The sequence below is a fragment of the Macaca thibetana genome, chromosome 1 (assembly GCF_024542745.1).
Source record: "Macaca thibetana thibetana isolate TM-01 chromosome 1, ASM2454274v1, whole genome shotgun sequence".
Lineage (NCBI taxonomy): Eukaryota > Metazoa > Chordata > Mammalia > Primates > Cercopithecidae > Macaca > Macaca thibetana.
The window spans coordinates 45,015,570-45,039,683 of record NC_065578.1 but is presented as its reverse complement, the minus strand read 5'-3'; the positions used below and the strand labels follow the sequence as shown (position 1 = coordinate 45,039,683).

The 24,114-nt window shown below is 44.7% G+C and overlaps 1 protein-coding gene across 7 annotated transcripts in view; it reads right to left on the bottom strand.

Annotated features, from left to right (window-relative positions):
• Positions 1 to 23,093, bottom strand: part of MAST2 (microtubule associated serine/threonine kinase 2) — a 256,248-nt gene extending 233,155 nt beyond the window's left edge. For all 7 annotated transcript variants that reach the window (XM_050801476.1, XM_050801486.1, XM_050801494.1 and 4 more), the window contains exon 1: positions 22,619 to 23,093. In XM_050801476.1, the coding sequence (XP_050657433.1) occupies positions 22,619 to 22,795 (177 nt within the window). In that variant the 5' untranslated portion in view covers positions 22,796 to 23,093. The remainder of the gene's footprint in view (positions 1 to 22,618) is intronic.
• Positions 23,094 to 24,114: the final 1,021 nt, after the last annotated feature.

Genomic DNA, 24,114 nt, shown 5'->3' with positions numbered 1-24,114 from the left:
CATTATATTATACATCATTTTAATGTGCATTTTTTGTTTTATGCTTTTTGGCTAGCAACTTATTTACTTGCTGTTTATTGTATGTTTTAGACTATGGAAATGAAGTTAGATAAAAAGCAAATTTGAGCAATTTTTGAGTAAGTTCAAAATGGGTCGTAAAGCAGAGGAGACAACTCACAACATCAACAATGCATTTGGCCAGGAATGGCTAAAAACCGTACAGTGCAGTGGTGGTTCAAGAAGTTTTGCAAAGGAGACTAGCCTTGAAGATGAGGAGTGTAGTGGCCGACCATTGGAAGTTGACAACGACCAATTGTGAGCAATCATCGAAGGTGATCCTCTTAGAACTACACGAAAAGCTGCCGAAGAACTCAACATCGACCATCCTACAGTTGTTCGGCATTTGAAGCAAATTGAAAAGGTGAAAAAGCTCATTAAGTGGGTGCCTCATAAGCTGAGTGACAATAAAAATCATCATTTTGAAGTGTCATCTTCTCTTATTCTACAGAACAACGAACCATTTCTCAATCACATTGTGGCATGCAAGGAAAAGTGGACTTTATACGACAACCTGCGACAACCAGCTCAGTGGCTGGACTAAGAAGCTCCAAAGCACTTCCCAAAGCCAACCTTGCACCAAATAAAGGTCACGGTCACTGTTTGGTGGTTTGCTGTCAGTTCGATCCACTACAGCTTCCTGAACCCCAGTGAAACCATAACATCTGAGAAGTATGCTCAGCAATCTCAATGAGATGCACTAAAAACTGCAATGCCTGACGCCGGCACTGGTCAACAAAAAGGACCCAATTCTCCACAACACCCAACTGCACATCACACAACCAAGCTTCAACAGGTGAACAAATTGGGCTACAAAGTTTTCCCTCCCGCCATATTCACCTAACCTCTCACCAACCAACTACCACTTCTTCAAGCATCTCGACAACGTTTTGCAGAGAAAACGTTTCCATGACCAGCAGGATGCAGAAAATTCTTTCCAAGAGGTCGTCAAATCCCAAAGCATGGATTTTTACACAACAAGAACAAAGAAACATTTCTCATTGGCAAAAATGTGTTGATTGTAATGGCTTCTATTTTGATTAATAAAGATGCGTTTGAGCCTAGTTATGATGATTTAAAATTCACGGTCCAAAACCACAACTAGTTTTGCAACCACCTAATACCATACTGTCTATGTCTGGAAAAGTTGTTGTAGTTATTATTCTTGATCATCTTTTCATATGAGTAGTTTATACACCATAATTATTGTTATTAATACAGTATTCTGTTTTTCTGTGTACTTACTATTACCAGTTTTGTACCTTCAGATGATTTCTTTTTTTTTTTTTTTTTTTTTTGAGACAGAATCTGGCTCTGTCACCCATGCTGGAGTGCAGTGGCGCGATCTTGGCTCATTGCAAGTTCCGCCTCCCAGGTTCACGCCATTCTCCTGCCTCAGCCTCTTGAGTAGCTGGGACCACAGGTGCCCGCCACCACACCCGGCTAATTTTTTTGTGTTTTTAGTAGAGATGGGGTTTCACCGTGTTAGTCAGGATGGTCTCAATCTCCTGATCTCGTGATCCACCTGCCTCGGCCTCCCAAAGTGCTGGAATTACAGGCGTGAGCCCCCACGCGCGGCCTTCAGATAATTTCTTATTGCTCATTAACATCCTTTTCTTTCAGATTGAAGAACTCCCTTTAGCATTTCTGTGGGACAGGTCTGGTGTTGATGAAATTACTCAGCTTCTCTGTCTTGTCAAGTCATTATTTCTCCTTCATGTTTGAAGAATATTTTCACCGGACATACTATTCTAGGGTAAAAGTTTTTTCCATCAGCACTTTAAATATGTCATGCCACTCTCTCTTGGCCTGTAAGAGGTTTCCTATGAAAAGTCTGGGCCCACACATATTGAAGCTCCATTGTATGTTAATTTGTGTTTTTTCTCTTACTGCTTTTTGGATCTTCATCTTTTACCTTTAGAAGTTTGATTATTAAATGCCTTGAGATAGTCTTCTTTGGGCTAAATCTGCTTGGCATTCTAGAACCTTATACTTGAATATAGAAATCTTTCTCTAAATTTGGGAAGTTCTCTATTGTTATTCATTTCGATAAACTTTCTACCCCCATATCTCTACCTCCTCTTTAAGGCTACTAACTCTTAGATTTGCCCTTTGGAGGCTATTTTCTAGATCTTGTAGGCATGCTTTATTCCTTTTTATCTTTTTCTTCTTCTGTCTCTTCTGGCTGTGTATTTTCAAATAGCCTGTCTTCAAGCTGACTAATTCTTTCTTCTGAGGCCAGGCGCGGTGGCTCACGCCTGTGATCCCAACACTTTGTGAGGCCAAGGCAGATGGATCACAAGGTCAGGAGATTGAGACCAACCTGGCTGACACGGTGAAACCTCATCTCTATTAAAAAACAAAAAATTAGCCAGGCGTGGTGGCACATACCTGTAATCCCGGCTACTTGGGAGGCTGAGCCAGAAGAATCACTTGAACCTGGGAGGCGGAGGTTGCAGTCAGCCGAGATTGTGCCACTGCACTCTAGCCTGGGTGACAGAGCGAGACTCCATCTCAAAAAATAAATAAATAAGTAATTTCTTCTGCTTAATCAGTTCTGCTATTGAAGGACTCCGAGGCAATCTTCAGTATATCAACTGCATTTTTCAACTCCAGAATTTCAGCTTGGTTCTTTTTAATTATTTCCGTTTCTTTGCTGAAGTTACCTGAAAGGTTTCTGATTTCCTTATCTGTGTTATCCTGAATTTCTTTGAATTTCTTCAAAACAAGTATTCTGAATTCTCTGTCTGAAAGGTCATGTATCTCTGTCTCTCCAGGATTGGTTCCTGGTACCTTACTTAGTTTATCTGGTCATGTTGTATTTTCCTGGATAGTCTTAATGCTTGTGGGTATTTGTCAGTATCTGGGCATTGAAGAGTTAAATATACATTGTAGTCTTTACAATCTGGGCTTGTGTGCATCTGTTATTCTTGGGAAGACTTCCAGGTATTTGAAGAGACTTGGGTGTTCCAATCTAAGTTTTTGGTCACTACGGCCTTATCTGCTTAGGAGGTTCCCTAAGCCCAGTAACGCTACGGTTCTTGCAGATTCACAGTGGTGAATTTTGGTCGTCCTGGATAAGATCTGCAATAATTCTCAGGATTACCAGGCAGAGACTCTTGTTTTCTTCCCTTTCTCCCAAATGAAGTCTCTCTCTCTTTCTTTCTCTCTCTCTCTCTCTCTCTCTCTCTCTCTGTACCTAGTTGCCTTTCTTGGGGTTGCCAGAGACCATCTCTGCCACAGGATGCAGACAAGCTTTTCCAGATCTCCTTCTGTGATTAGGAAAAAGGCCTTTACTTGCATTCAAAATTGTTATACCCAAAACACTGTGGGTCTAGAAGGGAAAAAAGGAGGCTATGGTTCCAGGGTGTCCATAACCAAAATAAATGGACTTCTGTATAGTTCTAAGCTAAGGACTACATTGGGGTTTGAGATCTGCGGCAGGGACTAGCTAGATGTTGACCAAGCATGACTCACCTTCCTCCTGGGCACAGGCCACATGACATTTCCCAGCCCTCCAGTAGTTAGGCATGGCCCTGAAACTGAGTTTTGGCAATGGAATACGAGTAGAAGTGATTAATCCATTTCTAGGATTGGCCCATCCTCCACTTTCCTCAGGTGACCTTGGAAGCCATGTGTAGAAAATGGAAGCGCCTCAATTGAGGGGTCCTTCTGAATCAGTTACAGCAAGTAATGTTCTTTAATATAAAAGACCAAAGACTGAGCTAGTCACAAAGTAACACTTTCTTTAACTGGTTAAAGGTAGAACTTAAAAGTTCCTGGGTCACGTAAACAAAATCACCTTGGTAACAACGCTATGAAATAACTTAAGGACTTAAAAAAAAAAAAAATTATTAACAACTATTCCTAAATCCTCTGCTTTTCAAAACATTCCTGAAAACCTAACAGATAGAAAGTCTGGCCGGGCGTGGTGGCTCACACCTGTAATCCCAGCACTTAGGGAGGCTGTAGCAGGCAGATTACCTAAGGTCAGGAGTTCAAGACCAGCCTGGCCAACATGGTGAAACCCCATCTCTACTAAAAATATAAAAATTAGCTGGGTGTGGTGGTGCTTGCCTGTAGTCCTAGCGACTCAGGAGGCTGAGACAGGAGAATCGCTTGACCCTGGGAGGCAGAGGTTGCAGTGAACCGAGATCACGCCATTGCACTCCAGACTGGGAGACAGCATGAGACTCTGTTTCTAAAAAAAAAAGAAGAAGATCTGGCAAAACTATATTACTTCTGCTTTGCTGAAAGAATGGCAGAGAAACTATGTAGCTTATTAATCTCCAACAAATTAATGGTTAAAGGATATATGCATCTACTATTCAGATTCGCCCTTAAGGAACCTACACTAAAGCTGGTACAACTAAGATGGTATCACAGAGTTTTAACACACGGTTCCCTTGGGGTGAATTTGTTCTTTATTACATTCAAAAACCTAGGGAGTCTAAGCCAGTTACTTAATAAAGAAATCCATAACAGTTTCCCTGAAGGGGAAAATGCACAAATTAAAGCCTCCTTTCAAGCTGAGTAAAATAAGAGAACAGTTTAGTAACACCAACAAATCAAAGGTCAAGATACCTTTTTCTTTTTATTTTTGAGAGTTTCGCTCTTGTTGCCCAGGCTGGAGTGCAATGGCGTGATCTTGGCTCACTGCAACCTCCAACTCCCAGGATCAAGCAATTCTCCTGCCTCAGCTCCCAAGCAGCTGGAACTACAGGCGTGTGCCACCACGCTGGGGTAATTTTTGTATTTTTAGTAGAGACGGGTTTTCGCCATGTTTGCCAGGCTGGTCTCAAACTCCTGACCTCAGGTGATACGCCTGCCTCAGCCTCCCAGAGTGCTGGGATCATAGGCATGAGCCATCATGCCCGGCCAGTAAGTTTATTTTAAAATATTTTTCTCTCTTTAGGCCGGGTGAGGTGGCTCACGCCTGTAATCCCAGCACTTTGGGAGGGTGAGGCGGGTGGATCACCTGAGGTCAGGAGTTCAAGACCACCCTGACTAACATGGTGAAACCCTGTCTGTAATAAAAATACAAAAATTAGCCAGGCATGATAGCAGGCACCCATAATGCCAGCTACTTGGGAGACTAAGGTAGGAGAATTACTTGAACTCGGAAGGCGGAGGTTGCAGTGAGCGAAGATCGCGCCACTGCACTCCAGCCTGAGCAACAAAGAGACTCCGTCTCAAAAATAAAATAAAAAATAAAATAAAAATTTTTCTTTAATAATAAATTAACCTTAGCTTACTGTAATTTTTTACTTCATAGACTTTTTAATTTTTTAAAAAGGGTGTCATTCTACTGCCAAGGCTGGAGTATGGTGGCACAATCACAGCTCAGTGCAGCCTCTAACTCCTGCACTCAAGCCATCCTTCTGCCTTAGCCCCTCACATAGCTAGGACTACAGGCATGAGCCACCACACCCAGCTAATTTTTTTTTCTTTTTTTTTTCTGAGATGGAGTCTCGCTCTGTCGCCCAGGCTGGAGTGCAGTGGCGCAATCTCGGCTCACTGCAAGCTCCGCCTCCCGGGTTCATGACATTCTCCTGCCTCAACATCCCAAGTAGCTGGGACTACAGGTGCCCACTACAACGCCTGGCTAATTTTGTGTATTTTTAGTAGAGACAGGGTTTCACTGTGTTAGCCAGGATGGTCTCCATCTCCTGACCTCGTGATCCACTCACCTCAGCCTCCCACAGTGCCATACCCAGATAATTTTTTTATTTTTTGTAGAGAGAGTCTTCCTACGTTGCCTAGGCTGGTCTCCAACTTCTAGACTCAAGCAATCCTCCCACCTCAGCCTCCCAAAGTACTGAGATTATAGACACGAGCCACCATGCTCAGCCTTTTTAAACTTTTTGCCTCTTCTGTAATAACACTTAGTTTAAAATACAAACACATTATACAAAATATTTTCTTTCATTATCCTTATTCTATAGGCTTTTTTCTATTAAAAAAAATTTCTTTTTTTACTTTTTAAACTGTTTTGTTAGAAAGTAAGATACAAACATACACACTAGCCTAGACCTACACAGGGTCGAGATCATCAGTATCACTGTCTTACACCTCCACATTTTGTCCCACCAGAAGGTATTCAGGGGCAATAACGGAGCAATAATGGAGGTGACATGGAGCTGTCATCTCCTATGGTAACAATGCCTTCCCTTGAACAACCCCTGAAGGATTACTTTTTCTGTTTTTTTACAGTTAACTTTTTTTCTTAATAAGTAGAGGTACACTCTAAAATAACAATAGAAAGTATAATATAGTAAATACATAAGCATGTAACATAGTTGTTTATTATCATCATTAGGTATTATGTGCTGTGCATGCACTAACTCTATGTGCTGTACCTTTATACCACCGGCAGTGCAGTAAATTTGTTTACACAGGCATTACCATGAACATGTAATGTGTTGCACTACAATGTTGTAATAGCTAGACGTCACTAGGCAACAGAGATTGTTCAACTCTGTTATTATCCTATGGGAAGTCAGGCATAATAGTTCATGCCTATAATCCCAACACTTTGGAAGGCCAAGGCAGAAGGATCACTTGAGGCCAAGAGTTCAAGACCAGCCTGGGCAACATAGCAAGACTTCATCTCTATTAAAACAAAACAAAAAAAATTTAATAAAAAAATAATAATCTGGCCAGGCGCAGTGGTTCATGCCTGTAATCCCAGCACTTTGAGAGGCCGAGGTGGGCAGATCACCTGACGTCAGAAGTTCGAGGCTAGCCTGGCCAACATGGTAAAACCCCATCTCTACTAAAAATATAAAAATTAGCCAGGCATGGTGGCAGGAGCCTGTAATCCCAGCTACTCAGGAGGCTGAGGCAGGAGAATCGTTTGAATCCGGGAGGCAGAGGTTGCAGTCAGTCAAGATGGCACCACTGCACTCCAGCCTGGGGGACAAGAGCGAGACTTCATCTCAAAAAATAAAATTAGCTGGGCGTGGTAGCAGCTGCCTGTAATCCTAGCTACTTGGGAGGCTGAGGCAGGAGAATCGCTTGAACCCAGGAGGTGGAGGCTCCAGTGAGCTGAGATCGCACCACTGCACTCCAGCCTGGGCAACAGAGCAAGACTCGGTCTCAAAAAAAAAAAATGATAATAATAATAATCTTATGGGACCCCATCATATATGTCATCCATCACTGACTAAAACATAATTATGCAGAACATGACTGTATTCAGAGAAAAAGAAAATGAATAGTTGCATCTATACTGAACATATATAGATTTTTTTTCTTGTCACTATTCCCTAAGCAATAGAGTATAACAGCTATTTATACAGCATTTACATTGTATTATGTATTATAAATAATCTGGAGATGATTTAAAGTATATGGGAGGATATGTTACATGCAAGTACTATGCCATTTTATAGGTAGAACTTGAGCATACGTAGAGTTTGGTATCTGCAGCGGGTCATGGACTCAATCCCCCAGAGATATTGAGGGACAACTGCAGCAGCAAACAGACCTGAGGGACTGAATGCTGAATACAGGCGAGGTTAAGAAAAAAATCAAACACAACCTCCAGTTTTGTTCTGGTAAATGAGTGAATGGTAGTGCCATCCATTGACATGAGGAAGACTGGAGAAGCAGCAGACTAGAAAGTGAAAATCAAAAATTCATTTTTGGACATGTTAGGTTTGAGAGGTCTCTGAGCTATCCAAATGAAAATGTTACACTGACTATTAAAAATAGGAGTAGGGCCAGGCACAGTGGCTGATACCTATAATCCCAGCACTTTGGGAAGCCAAGGCAGGCAGATCACCTGAGTTCAGGAGTTCGAGACCAGCCTCACCAACATGGAGAAACCTAATCTCTACCAAAAAATAAAAATTAGCCAGGCGTGGTGGCACATGCCTGTAATCCCAGCTATTCAGGAGGCTGACACAGGAGAATCGCTTGAACCCAGGAGGCAGAGATGGCAGTGAGCCGAGATCCTGCCATTGCACTCCAGCCTGGGCAACAAGAGCAAAATTCTGTCAAAAGAAAAAGAAAAAAAAAATAGGAGTAGGGCCAGGCCCAGTGGTTCACGCCTGTAATCCCAGCACTTTGGGAGGCCGAGGCAAGTGGATTGCTTCAGCCCAGGAGTTCAAGACCAGCCTGGGCAACATGGCAAAACCCTGTCTCTACAAAATACATAAAAATTACCTGGGCACAGTGGCCTGCACTTGTAGTCCCAACTACTTGGGAGCTGAGGTGGAAGGATCTCTTGAGCCCAGGAGGGCAAGGCTACAGTGAGCCGTGTTCATGCCACTGCACTCCAGCCTGGGCAACAAAGGGAGATCCTGTCTTAAAAATAAAAGGAGAAAGGTCAAGCCCAGAGAAATACGTGCAGGCATTGTCAGCACACAGATGAAATGTAAAGCAATAGAATCTGATGAAACCACACAAAGCGGAACGCATGTAGAAACAGAATAAAGACTGAACCCTTAGAAACTCTTCCAACGTGACAGTAAGAAAATCAAGAGAGCATGATCCCAGAAGCCAAAAGATGAAATGATCAAACATGTCAAATACAATAGATTAAGTGAGATGAAGACTGAGAACTGACCACTGGATCTGGCAATGTGGCACCAACCTTGGCAATCAGTGGAAGGAAAAGAAAAGGCCGACTGGAATGGGTTCAAGAATAGGGGGAAAGGAGGCCGGGCATGGTGGCCGACGCCTGTAATCCTAGCACTTTGGGAGGCCGAGACAGGCGGATCACTTGAGGTCAGGAGTTCGAGACAAGCCTGGCCAACATGGTGAAACTCCGTCTCAACTAAAAATACAAAAATTAGCTGGGCGTGGGCCAGGCACAGTGGCTTGCACCTGTAATCTCAGCACTTTGGGAGGCCGAGGTGGGCAGATCACGAAGTCAGGAGATCAAGACCATCCCGGCTAACATGGTGAAACCCCGTCTCTACTAAAAATACAAAAAAAAAAATTAGCCAGGCGTGGTGGGGGCACCTGTAGTCCCAGCTACTTGGGAGGCTGAGGCAGGACAATGGCATGAACTGGGGAGGCGGAGCTTGCAGTGAGCTGGGATGGTGCCACTGCACTCCAGCCTGGGCGACAGTGCATCGGGGGGAGGGGAGGAGGATTAGCTGGGCGTGGTGGCTCATGCCTGTAATCCCGGCTACTCGGAAGGCTAGGCATGAGAATTGCTTGAACTTGAGAAGTGGAGATTGCAGTGAGCCAAGATCATACCACTGCACTCCAGTCTGGGCGACAGAGTGAGACTCCAACTCAAAACAAAGAATAGAGGGAAAGGAAATAGAAGCAGAAGACACAGACAACTCTTTTAAGGAGTTCTGTTATAAAGAGGAGCACTCATCCGGGCGTGGTGGCTCACGTCTATAATCTCAGCACTTTGGGAGGCCGAGGTGGGTGGATCACGAGGTCAAGAGTTTGAGACCAGCCTGACCAACATGGCGAAACCCCGTCTCTACTAAGAATACAAAAATTAGCTGGGCACAGTGGCGGGCACCTTTAATCCCAGCTACTTAGAAGGTTGAGGCAGGAGAATCTCTTGAACCCGGGAGGCAGAGGTTGCAGTAAGCCGAGATCGCACCACTATACTCCAGCCTGGGCGACAAGAGCGAAACTCCGTCTCAAAAAATAAATAAATAAAGAGGAGCACTCTCCTATTTTTAGACAATTATTTCATACCATTGGTCTTTCGGCTGAAGTACTGCAATAGGCTCCCAAGTGTTTTCTCTGCTTCCACATTCCCATTTAGTCAATTCTCTATAGAGCAGCCAAAGAGATTAAAATGTTGAAGCATGTGACTCCTCTGCTCAAAACTCCCCAATAGCCTCCTATCTCATTCAAGTGTAATCACGAAAATACTTAGAACAGCCTATAAGACCCTTCACAATCACTCTTCACAATCCAGCTCTCCTCTACCCAACTTTCCTTCTGAGCTCTTCTATTATTCTTCTTATCCCACTCCAGCCACACTGGCCTCCTGCTGTTCCTCAAACACGAACCTCAGAGGTGGAGGTATGCTTCTATCTAGGCAACTTGCTATTCCCTCTACCCAGTACACTCTTCCCTTAGATAATCTAAATGCCTCTCTTTAAATGGCTCTCTTTGTCACATCCTGAATTCAGGTCTTTACTCAAATATCTCCTTCTCAGAGATGTCTTTCCTGACCCAGCTATCTAAAACCATAATCTCCAGTCACTCTGTATCTCCCCTCCTGTTTTATTTTCTTCATAGTATTCATCAACGTATACTAAATATTTTGCTCATTTATTTTATTATCTAATTCCCTCCACTAAAATAGAAACTTCACGGAGGCAGGGATCTGTCTGCCTTTTTCACTGCTATAATCCCAACACCTGCCCTCCCAAAAAAAAATAAAACTTGTTGAATCAAATGAATGAATGAGAGGGTTATAAAGTTAATGACAATTTCCTTAAGATGGGAAATATTACAGTACGATTGTAAATTGACAAGAATCACATAACAGAAAAAAACTCATGACACAGAGGTATGGAGGGATAATTGCAAAAACAGAATTTTTTTCCCTTTTTTTTTTTTTTTTGAGACAGGGACTCACTCTGTCACCCAAGCGGAAGTGCAATGGCGCGATCTCGGCTCACTGCAACCTCCACCTCTTGGGCTCAGGCGATCCTACCGAGTAGCTGAGATTACAAGTGTACATCACCACACCCAGATAATTTTTGTATTTTTTGTAGAGACGGGGTTTCACCATGTTGCCCAGGTTTGTCTCAAACTCCTGGGCTCAAGCAATCCACCCACCTTGGTCTCCCAAAGTGCTGGGATTACAGGCGTGAGACACCATGCCCAGACAAAAAATAAAACTCTTAATAAGATGTAGGGGTTGGCCTTGTATAGAATTAGAAATAGGTTACCCACAGCAACAAGAGGGCAAAGAATATGCGTACAGGCAAGGCGTAGTGGCTCACACCTGTAATCCCAGCACTTTGGGAGGAGGCCAAGGCGAGCGGATCACTTGAGGTCAGGAGTTCGAGACCAGCCTGGCCAACATGGTAAAACCCCGTCTCTACTAAAGGAATACAAAAAAGGAGCTGGGCGTGGTGGCGCACACCTGTAATTAGTTGGCCAACATGGTGAAACCCCATCTCTACTAAAAGAACACAAAAAATTAGCTGGGTGTGGTGGCACACGCCTCCCAGCTACTGGGGAGGCTGAGGCAGGAGAAAACTTTGAGCCCAGGTGGTAGGCAGAAGTTCCAGTGAGCCAAGATCACGCCACTGCACTCCAGCCTGGGTGACAGAGCCAAGATTCTGTCTCAAAAAAAAAAAAAGAAAGAAAGATAAAAAAGAATATGGGTACAGATCCAGGTAGGCTGATTCATTTGTAATGGGAGCTTATGGAAGTTATCTTCTAATTTGTCTTTTTTTCCCCCTCAGTGAAAAAGGAAACAAGAACATCAACTGACATAAAGAAGACAGTGGCTGGGCGCGGTGGCTCAAGCCTGTAATCCCAGCACTTTGGGAGGCCGAGACGGGCAGATCACAAAGTCAGGAGATCGAGACCATCCTGGCTAACCCGGTGAAACCCCGTCTCTACTAAAAAATACAAAAAAAAAAACTAGCCGGGCGAGGTGGCGGGCGCCTGTAGTCCCAGCTACCTGGGAGGCTGAGGCAGGAGGATGGCGTATACCCAGGAGGCGGAGCTTACAGTGAGCTGAGATCTGGCCACTGCACTCCAGCCTGGGTGACAGAGCGAGACTCCATCTCAAAAAAAAAAAAAAAAAAAAAAAGAGTGAGTGTTGGAAGCGTGAGGAGAAATAAAGATTGAACTATGATTTCTGAGTGGAAAAGTTGGCTGCGTGTGGTGGCTCACACCAGTAATTCCAGCACTTTGGGAAGCCAAGGTGAGGGGATCCCTTGAGACTAGGATTTCAAGACCAGCCTGGGCAACACAGGGAGACCCTGCCTCTATGAAAATAAAAAATAATAAAATTAACATTTTTAAAAGAGTGGAAAAGTGAATGGACAAGGGAAATGTCACAGGATTAACTGTCAGTGCTGACAGAGTCCTTGGGGTTCATGATCACTAATTTAATGTTAGCATGGTTGTGTTTTTCTGCAGTCACATTCAGCTGCTTAGATACAGGTGCAGAGCAGGCAGAGTAGGTTTAATCATGGTTGGGGTCTTGCCAGGCAGTATGACAGAGGGGAAAGAGACAGACAAGCTGAGGGTACATGGGCAAGAAAGATTACGATAGTCCATGAAATGTTAAGTTCAATAAGGAGGAAAGTACAAGCATGAATTGACTGATAATGAAAAGATAGTTTAAAAATATATATATATATACACACACACATATACATATACATATTCTAGAGCTGTACAATTTTGGGGAAAAAATTCTAACAGGGGTAAAAACTGGAGAGATAGGAGATAATATGACAGTCAGAGTGCTGCAAGCTCAAAACTAAGATTTTTAGGGCCGGGCGTGGTGGCTTATGCCTGTAATCTCAACATTTTAGGAGGTCAAGATGGGAGGATCACTTGCGTCCAGGAATTTGAGACCAGCCTGGGCAACATAGTGAGATACTATCTCTAACTTAAAGAAAAAAAAAAATATCCAGGCATGTGGGCATGCACCTGTAGTCCTAGCTACTCAGGAGGCTGAAGCAGGAGGATCACTCGAGCCCAGGAGTTTAAGGTTGCAATGAGCTACGATAGCATCACTATACTCCAGCCTGCACTCCAGCGTAGACAAGAGAGCCAGAACCTGTCTCAACAAAACAAACAGGCCGGGCACCAGGGCTGACGTCTGTAATCCCAACTCTTTGGGAGGCCGAGGCAGGCAGATCACCTGAGGTCAGGAGTTTGAGAACAGAATGGCCAACACAGTGAAACTTCATCTCTAATAAAAATACAAAAAGTAGTCAGGCGTGGTAGCACACACCTGTAATCTCAGCTATTTAGGAGGCTGAGGCAGGAGAATCACTTGAACCTGGGAGGCGGAGGTTGCAGTGAGCCAAGATCATGCCACTGCACTCCAGCCTGGGTGACAGAGCGAGACTCTGTCTCAAAAAAAACCCTAAGATTTTAGTGGCAGAACAATTGTTGGTAAAGATAAAATGTACCTAATGAACATGGAACTAGGAGGCTCAAGTTGATGTCAATTTTCCCATCAATTATGTACTGCACATCCACTGTATTCACAGCTCTAGTACAGAGAAAAGGAGAATACTTGGGAGTTAGCAATGAGGTCCAATACTAAAATTAAAAGGTGGTAAACTACACTTCATTAATAGTGCATTGTGTGTAAGTCCTTATTCTCAATAGCCTCTAGCCTCTGCTCTCCACTCCTAGCCTCACGATTTCCCTTGAGGACTTTTTCCTCTTCCACTGGGGATAGCCGTTGATCCAACAACCCCACTTTTCAAACTCCTTTGGAACCCCAAGTATGTGTATTAATGATGAAAAACAACAACTACTGATGAAAAGAAATAATTATGAAGGTACTATAGGGGTTTCACCAAGAAAGTACAAAATTAGGTGGCAAATTTATCAAAGAATGAAACAGCAGCTAAGACCAGCAATAAGGGAGACGTACTGACTGCAATATATGGCTTTCTCTGATAGTCCCAACCCAGGGAACGGTGAGTGACTAGCAGTTTTTTTTCTTTTTTTTTTTTTTTAAAAAAGGCCGGGCACAGTGGCTCACATCTGTAATCCCAGAACTTTGGGAGGCCGAGGTGGGTGGATCATGAGGTCAGGCATTCGAGACCAGCCTGGCCAACATAGTGAAACCCCATCTCTACTAAAAATACAAAAAATTAGCCGGGCATGGTGGTGGGCACCTGTAATTCCAGCTACTCAGGAGGCTGAGGCAGGAGAATCATTTGAACCTGGGAGGTGGAGCTTGCAGTGAGCCAGGATTGCACCACTGCACTCTAGCCCGGCGACAATACGAGACTCCATCTCCAAAAAATAAAACAAATTTAAAAAAAGCTTACAGATTGATCTTTAGGCCAAGAGACATCCAGTTGAACAAAGATGGGAAAACTCTGTAAGCACATGTGTCCCAACCTCATCAGGGAACATTTGCCAACCTGCTTCAGCCAGCATAGGCTCTCTGCTCCCAGTACTTTTGATGAAACTAAATATTTCAAAGTTAACAGCTTTTCAGGAGCTGGCCCTTACCCATACCCTGGATAAGAAGGAAAGGAGGTCTAATAAACTTTTGCATTGAAACCTCGGAAGATTTCTCAATGCTCATGTCTCAAACAGCATCCTATCCTCCACACAGTTGCCAGAGTAATCCAACTAAAACACAATAAGAATATACTGTTCCCAGGCCAGGAGCAGTGGCTCACACCTGTAATCCCAGCACTTTGGGAGGCCGAGGCCAGCGGATCACCTGAGGTCAGGAGGTCGAGACCAGCCAACATGGTGAAAACTCATCTTTACTAAAAATACAAAAATTGGCCGGGCACGGTGGCTCAAGCCTGTAATCCCAGCACTTTGGGAGGCCAAGGCGGGTGGATCACGAGGTCAGGAGATCGAGACCATCCTGGCTAACACGGTGAAACCCCGTCTCTACTAAAAAATAGAAAAAAACTAGCCGGGCGAGGTGGCGGGCACCTGTAGTCCCAGCTACTCAGGAGGCTGAGGCAGGAGAATGGCATGAATCCGGGAGGCAGAGCTTGCAGTGAGCCAAGATCCAGCCACTGCACTCCAGCCTGGGCAACAGAGCGAGACTCCGTCTCAAAAAAATAAATAAATAAATACAAAAATTAAGCCGGGCACAGTGGCTCACACCTGTAATCCTAGCATTTGGGAGGCCGAGACGGGCAAATCATGAGGTCAGGAAATCGAGACCATCCTGGCTAACACGGTGACACCCCGTCTCTACCAAAAATACAAAAAAAATTACCCGGGCCTGCTGGCGGGAGCCTGTAGTCCCAGTGACTCGGGAGGCTGAGGTAGGAGAATGGTGGGAACCCGAGAGGCGGAGCTTGCGGTGAGCCAAGATCACACCACTGCCCTCCAGCCTGGGTGACTGAGTGAGACTCCACCTCAAAAAAAAAAAAAAGATACAAAAATTAGCCGGGAATGGTGGCATCCCAGCAACTAGGGAGGCTAAGGCAAGAGAATTGCTTGAACCTGACAGGTGGAGGTTGCAGTGAGCCAAGATTGCGCCATCGCACTCCAGCCTGGGAGACAAGAGCAAGACTTCATCTCAAAAAAAAAAAAGAATATACTGCTCCCGATTAGGCAGGGTGGCTCACACCTGTAATCCCAACACTTTAGGAGGCCGAGCAGGGTGGATTACTTGAGGTCGGGAGTTCGAGACCAGCCTGACCAACATGGAGAAATTCCATCTCTACTAAAAATATAAAATTAGCCAGGCATGGCGGCGAATGCCTGTAATCCCAGCTACTTGGGAGACTGAGGCAGGAGAATCGCTTGAACTCAGGAGGCGGGGGTTGCAGTGAGCCAAGATCGCGCCACTGCACTCCAGCCTGGGTGACAGAGCAAGACTCCATCTCAAAAAAAGAAAGAATATACTGCTCCCCTACTTATCCTTTTTTTTTTTTTTTTTTTTTTTTTTTGAGATGGAGTCTCGCTCTGTGGCCCAGGCAGGAGTGCAGTGGCGCAATCTTGGCTCAACGCAACCTCCACCTCCAGGGTTCAAGCGATTCTCCTGCCTCTACCTCCCAAGTAGCTGGGATTACAGGCGCCCACCACGCCTGGCTAATTTTTATATTTTTAGTAGAGACGGGGTTTCATCATGTTGGCCAGGCTGGTCTCGAACTCCTAAACTTAGGTGATCCACCTGCCTTGGCCTCCCAAAGTGCTGGGATTACAGGTGTGAGTCACCACACCTGGCCAATTATCCTTCTATATCATACTAAAGACCCTCTACAATCAAGGCTTCTTTAGTATCTAATTTAGCATTTATGCCTTCAATGTAAAGCTCTGGGTCTGGCAATACCAAGCTGAGTATAGTTCGCTATACATATTATGCAGCTTCCCTTCTATGTGCTTTCTGCCTTATGCTTTTCCCAATGTACTAACCCTGTAATACAGAGGAAAGAGGTTCTGATTTCCATTAAAATAATTTTTTTAAATTCCTGTCACACTGAGAGTATTTTAGGAACTAAAGTTGGACTCATCTTCTCCTATCCCCAAAAATATTGTATTTCCTTTACTTGTCTACTCCTATCATACAACCATTATTACTCAAATTACCAAAATTCAAAATATTTGAATCATTCTCCATTCATTCATTCAATAAATAATTACTGAGCACCTATTGTGAGCAAAGCCTTTGGCTCTGCATTGTTAGATAACATTATGACATAGTTCTTACCTTCAATAACATGCAACTTAAAAACAGAAATGAAAATACAAATGAACACAGGATGAAAGTGCTAAAACACTGATTCATCCTTTCATTCAGCAAATATTTATTCAGTATCTACTTTATATGCCCAGGAATGGATCAAACAATGTGTTACAGAAACAAAATGAGATAAGACTACTTATTAAGCACCTGCTTATTATGTGCTTTCCAACCATTTTTGCATTTAATCTCTTGGAATCTAAGCTTTCATTTTTTAAACCACAGAATTTTGAGAACTGGAATTTCAGGACATTCACAGATTTCCTGAAGCCCAATCAAGGATCCTCCAAGGATCCCATGTGGAAAAACAACCTTGCAGAAGAGTTTCTGTGTGTGTGTGTGTGTGTGTGTGGTGTTCTTTTTTTTTTTTTTTTTTTTTTTTTTTTTTGCTTTCTTTTTGAGACATGGTCTCACTCTGTCACCCAGACTGGAGTGCAGTGGTACCCTTGGCTCACTGCAGCCTCAGCTTTCTGGGGTCCCACACCTCAGCCTTCCAAGCAGCTGGGACCACAGGCATGCACCACCAACCCCAACTAATTTTTTGTAGAGATGGGGTTTCACCATGTTGCTCAGTCTGGTCTCAAACTCCCGAGCTCAAGTAACCCGCGTGCTCAACCTCCCAAAGTGCTGGGATTACAAGCATGAGCCACCACACCTGGCCTCACGGAAGTTTCTGTGGCATTTGAGTTAGGCTTGGAAAACTGAGTAGAATTTTAATATGCAGAGGCAGAGAAAAAGAGCTTTTCAAACTGATGACTATCAAAGTGCCTAACAATAAACAAATACTTACTGAATGTCTATTACATACCAGTTAAAATACTAGAGGCTGAAGATACCATGATGAATAAGACAGCCTCAGAGGAATTCACTTGATTGACTTACAATCAATTAGGACATTGAGCAAATATCTATGTTTCTAATAAATACACAAATAACTAATGAGAGACACAAGATAATTTCAGTAATGTATGCCATGATCGAGAAAAACAGAGGGTCCTAAGGAACCAAGAGAAGTGGCATCTAACTTTGACTCTTCTAACAAAAAGTGCTAAGTATCAAGTAGACCTTGAATGCCAACATCATCAGGCTTAATTCTATGGGTAATAAGAAGTTAATAAAGGTATATGAATATAGAGAAATGAAATGAACATTTAACAAGTATTTATAAAGCACTTACCATTAGCCAGGGAGGCAATGAGTTCCAATCTTTTGTTAATAGAACATGAAATATATTAGAGGTTAAAAGACTGAAGACTGAGTAAATACAGTTAAGATACTGCAACAACCATGAGTAAAGCTTATAAATATGGAATTAAGGTAGTGACAATGGGAATAATGGTTTGAAAGATTTCATGAAGGTAGAATCGAGAGAACCTAATGCCAGACTGGCTAAGGGAGTAAGGAGAAGGAGAAGTAAAAGATCACAGATGTGGGCTGGGCGCGGTGGCTCACGCCTGTAATCCTAACACTTCGGAAGGCCGAGGCAGGTGGATTGCCTGAGCTCAGGAGTTTGAGACCAGCCTGGGCAACTCGGTGAAACCCCGTCTCTACTAAAATACAAAAAATTACCTAGCCATGCGCTACTTGGGAGGCTGAGACAGGAGAAATGCTTGAACCTGGGAGGCGGAGGTTACGGTGAGACGAGACCGTGCCACTGCACTCCAGCCTGGGCAACACAGCAAGACTCCATCTCAAACAACAACAACAACAACAAAAAAGCCATGGATGTAATTTCATGTTTGATGACAAAAAGGAAAGATACAGAGAGAAGCACATTTCAACAGAGAAATTATTCTATTTTCATGATACAGTAAACCACTGACCTTCTGGAAATCCAAGTCCTACATCCTGATTAGAACTTATTCCTAAATACCAGTATAATAAAAAAGTATAACAAGCACTGTTCCACGTCATGAGAAAGGGAAAAAAAGGTATGTGTGAGATGTAGATGCTTGCTGATCAGTTGGGCTCTTACTACCCAAATAAATAGAATTCAACCAGTCTCAACACACACAATGAAAATTTTGGCCTTTTTAAAATCATAAATTATTACAAATTATGAACTTTCAAGGTCACTATCAAATTATAAAAATCACAAATGTTAGGCCGGGCACAGTGGCTCACACCTGTAATCCCAGCACTTTGGGAGGCCGAGGCAGGTGGATCATCTGAGGTCAAGATTCAATATCAGCCTGGCCAACATGGTGAAACCCCGTCTCTACTAAAAATACAAAAATTAGCCAGGCATGGTGGCAGGTGCCTGTAATCCCAGTTACTGCGGAGGCTGAAGCAGGAAAATCACTTGAGCCTGGGAGGCGAAGGTTGCAGTAAGTTGAGATCCCACCACTGCACTCCAGCCTGGGCAACAAAGTGAGACCCTGGCTCAAAAAAAAAAAAAAAAAAAAAAAAAAAAAAAATTACAAATGTTAAGAACACAAATGATGAGTCTATGGTGGAAATGTTAAGCACAAAAATGGAAATGTAGAGCTAAGGAAAGAGGTCACACCAAAGAGACTCAGCTCACTTTACAAGGATGTTCTATGACATAATGCCATAAATAAAGAGGACTGCAGACCCTTGTTCTACATCCTCAACATCTACAAACAGGGTGAGCCTGCTAAATAGAGCACAATAAAGGATCAAGCTAAGGACAGAGGACATGTCCTCAAGGAACATTTAGGGAACAGAAAGAGAAAACAGACAAAGACACATACAAGAGAGCAGTCAGAGAAGCAGTAACAGAATGGATATTATAATATGAAAAAAAAGAAAACAATGTCAACAAGGAACACACAGTCAACAGTGACAGTTCACAGAGATCAGACAAGAGGAGAAAAAAACTATCAGATTTAGTAATTTAAAGGTTCCCAGGACTTTTACATATTTATCTCTGTAACTATTTCACAATGAAAACTTTTCACAAGTAGCCATGAATTACATTATAATTTGAAAAACAAGCCGGGCACTCATCCCTGTAATCCCAGCACTTTGGGAGGTCAAGGTGGGAGAATTACTTGAGCCCAGGAGTTCAGGCTAGCCTGAGCAACACGGTAAGATACCACCTCTACAAAAAATAAAAAATTAGGCTGTGGTAGTTCAGACCTGTAATACCAGCACTTTGGGAGGCCAAGGAGGGCAGATCATCTGAGGTTAGGAGCTCGTGACTAGCCTGGCCAACATAGCGAAACCCCATCTCCACTAAAAATACAAAATTAGTCAGGCATGGTGGTGCATGCCTATAATCCCAGCTACTCGGGAGGCTGAGACAGGAGAATTGCTTGAACCCGGAAGGCAGAGGTTGCAGTGAGCCGAGAATGCACCACTGCACTCCAGCCTGGGTAAAAGAGCAAGACTCCATCTCAAAAAGAAAAAGAAAAAGAAAAAATTAGCCAGGCATGGTAGTATGTGCCTGTGGTCCCAGCTACTTGGGAGGCTGAGGGAGGAGGATCACTTGAGCCCGGGAGTTCACGCTATGAGCTATGACTGCACTACTACACTCCAGCCTGAGTGAGATCCTGTCTCAAAAGAAAAATAAGTTTTAGTAACCATCACAATACATTCACACAATAGAAAATTACACAGCAATGAAAAAGAACTGTTTCTACAAGCAACAACATGGATAAGTCTCAAGACGTGATGTGGGCCGGGCGCGGTAGCTCAAGCCTGTAATCCCAGCACTTTGGGAGGCCGAGACGGGCGGATCACGAGGTCAGGAGATCAAGATCATCCTGGCTAACACAGTGAAACCCTGTCTCTACTAAAAAATACAAAAAACTAGCCGGGCGAGGTGGCGGGCGCCTGTAGTCCCAGCTACTCAGGAGGCTGAGGCAGGAGAATGGCGTAAACCCAGGAGGTGGAGCTTGCAGTGAGCTGAGATCCGGCCATTGCATCCCAGCCTGGGCGACAGAGCAAGACTCCGTCTCAAAAAAAAAAAAAAGACATGATCCGAATGAAATAATTTGGTCACAAAAGAGTAGACTATGATTCCATTTATATGAAGTATTAGTTCAAAACAAACCTATACTGACAGAGGTGGTGAGGAAGGTTACATCTGTAAAAGGGTAGCCCTAGGAGAAAGCACAGGGAGCATTCCAGGCTACTGGGAATGTTCTCCATCCTCATGTGAGTTATGATCATACAGGTACTCATTCTGTAATATTTCAGGGACTGAATGAACCTTTGATTTGTCAAACCTCAATAAACAAGTAATCCTACACAAAAAAAGGTTTTGGTGACCTTAAAGACATCAAGTTTTGGGAAAGTATAAGTGAAGAAGCCAAACCATATTAGGGATGTATACAAGGTGAGGATGCTAAGACACTGAGTACAAACTCATTTTTCAAGAAGGTTGCTGGGGAAACAAGAGATAACAAAGTAGTTTGGGTAGGTTACACAATTCAGGGCAATTATGTTGTTTTGTTTTTATTTGTGATATAAAACAAAGAGAATAACAAGGGTCTAAGGCAAACAAAAGAGGATGAAATCAAGGACATAAGTAGAGAAATTAGCCTCAGAGAGGAGGATGAATACTTCTTTCTCTGAGACTGAAGCTAAGGATGAGTAAACACAAAAATCATAAAATAAAGAAGAGGGAAAAATCAAGTAATCTTGAACTCTTCCATGAAATATGCAGTAAGGTCAACTGGACAGGTATACTGAGACAGGAAAGGATCTGGACTTCAAGTTCATTTTACAAGTTTTGACTAGATGACACTGTAGAGAATGTAAAAGACAAGTAGTAGGCACATGGGGGAGTAAATACAGCAAGAGGACAATGCTCAGCAGCTGGAAGCAGGGGCAGAGATGGTCAATGGTGCAGTCTCCTCAGGGCTCAGTGGGGAATAAGAGGTGGAAGAACAAAACAGGAGAAAAGTCCAAGGGCTACCTAACATGGTATATAATTTTTAAAGCGTCTAAAGGGCCGGGCACAGTGGCTCATGCCTGTAATCCCAGCTCTTTGGGAGGCCGAGGCGGGCAGATTACCTGAGGTCGGAGTTCGAGACCAGCCTGGCCAACATGGTGAAACCGTGTCTCTACTAAAAATACAAAAAAAATTAGCTGGGCATGGTGATGGGCACCTGTGATCCCAGCTATTCGGGAGGCTGAGGCAGGAGAATAGCCGGAATCCAGGAGGTAGAGGTTGCAGTGAGCCGAAATAGCACCACTGCACTCTCGCCGGGGCCACAAAGCGAGACTTCGTCTCAAAAAAAAAAAAAGTGACTAAGGAAAATGCTAATTATCTGAGAGAAAAGAGGTAAGAGACCTATAAGAAGTCTTAAAATATTCAAGGATGAAGTCACTAGGATTCCGAATAGAACTGAACAAAAGGAAAGCTGTCACTAGAGTTCATTACTACAGGACATTTTTTTGCAAATCCAACAAGACCAAGGATCACTTATTATCGTTTCACTAAACTTACTACCGCTACTAGCGGCAGCTTCTCCTGCCTGATAAAACTGACCTTTATCCCCTACTCATAAATACACCTACTCTTGACTAATAAATTATATAAACACGTCCTGTTCATTCAGAAACTCCATGAATATTTATATGCTGCTGTGTTTTCCCAATAATGTATTTCAGTGGAAAACTAGAAGGCAAACGATAGATCTACGAATTCTGTTCACAAAATTGGGCTTAAGACTGCTCACAGGCAGGTGTTTCACACGTGCTTTCTTGTGAAATAGATGGTTGGTAAAGAGAGCCTTAACAATGATTGTGAACACACTGGTACAAAAGTATAATGATGGCCAAATCAGAGAATGCTTGGGAGTGTCATCCGTTTTTACAATTTTAAGGACAACCTCTAGGAAACAGGATAATACTATATCAAGTTGACTTTCCCCATCTTACACTATTTACTCCTATGGATAACTCAACGCCTCTTTAGTAAGCCTACTCGTTGCAGCTCACACACTCAGCCCACATTCCAGCGTCCTTTCGCCCCATCCAGAACCCCTGACTACCTCCTGCACCAATTTTTCATTCTTCTACTCCCCCATTTCCAATTCAACCCCAGGCCACCACTTCCATTTCTCCACTCCCCATCTCTCGGCCTCCCCAGACCTCCCACTCCTCCCCCGTAACTATTCAGACCCCACCCCTCCAAAGCTCCAGCCCGGGTCCTCCCGCCGGAGATCCCCTCCCCCACGACTTCCATTCAGGTTCCCCCGCCCGGATCCCAACCCGCCCTACCTGCTCCTTGCCCTCGGGCCCCACGGGGCCCGTCCGCTCCTCTAGCCGCTGCCTCCCGGGCGGCGCTCGCCGGCGCGGGGGCAAGGACTGGGGCAGCTCCGCCGCCCGCTGAACTCCATCCTCCCGGCGGTCGGGCAGCGGCGGCTGCGGTCGGTCGCGGCAGCGGCTCCGCTTCATATCTGCAGCTGGGGCCCGCGGGCGTCAGCGCCGCGACTGTCCCGGCCCCGCACTGCCCCGGGCCGCAGCGCAGCCGCGCCAACCACCGCCCGCGGCCACCATGGCCGGACGGACGCCCGAAGCCACCGACCCCAGCCAGCGGCGCCTTCGAGCCTTCTGGGGCCTCGGGCGCCGCGACCTTCTCTGCGCTCCTCACGGAAGAGACAGCATCGCTGCCGCCCCGCCTCGCCACCCGGCACACGCTGGGCAGGCCACCCGCCGCCGGCTCAGCCGCCTGCCTACAGCCAGCCTCCGGCCGGCCCCGCCCCTCACGCGCGCGCACCGGGAGCCCGCCCGCCACCTCCGGCCGCGCGCCGCCTCCCGCGCACGCGCCAGGGAACGGTCGCGAAGGACCCGCCCGTGGCCCTGGCGCGCAGTCGGAGGACCAGAAGGGGGCGGGGCTCTCAGCGCGCCAGCAGCGGCTGCGGACTCCCGTTGAATCTTTCATTCATCCATTCATGAAATTGCCGGGCCAGTGCTGGGGACCCAAAAATGAGTTCGAGTCCATCGGTGTCCTCAAGGAACTAGGGAGAGAGGGGCCGGGAGCAGGAAGGAGACAGAATAACACAACTAATGAATAGAAGGCTAATGCGTGCCATTTTATTTAGTTCCTGCCAACCCTCACCTAATTCTCACATCACACTTAGGAGGCAAATCTGCGCATTCTCATATTACAGATGAAGACACTGAGGCGAAGTGAAATGCACCAGGTCACCCAGCAAATTAGTGATCAAACTAGACGTAATTCTGGCTTTTCTGTCCCTTTCCACTGTGTTTGCTCTTTCCGGACCGTAAGACAGTGTGGAAACGCCTATAAAAGTGGAAAAAGTGATGGATTCCTTCTGGGAGGAGGAGAGGACAAAAAAGGCATACAATGAAGTCATCGTGTAGAGCCCAGCCCAGTCTGCTGTGGCCTGGGTAGCCTGACCTGCTGCCTGCAGTGACTCATCTGCTCAGCAACATGTGGTGGTAGCTCAGCTCTGGCCTCCCTCTGGCTTCAGCTGGTCTGCCACATGTTGTGTTTTTCCTCTTTTGACCTAGAAGCCTTGCCTAAAGCCTTCACTGATTTGTCCTGGGCCTCTTCCCTAACCCCTTTCTGAGTAGTAAAAATAGCCAACACTGCGGAGTGCCCACTGGATACCACACACTATGCATTCAATTCACATACACACAAACAAGAAGTTGTATTTCCATTTTACAGTTGAGGAAATAGGCTCAAGTTATATAATATGCTCAACATCACACAGCTTGTAAGTCCAGAGCCAGGACTCAAACCCAGG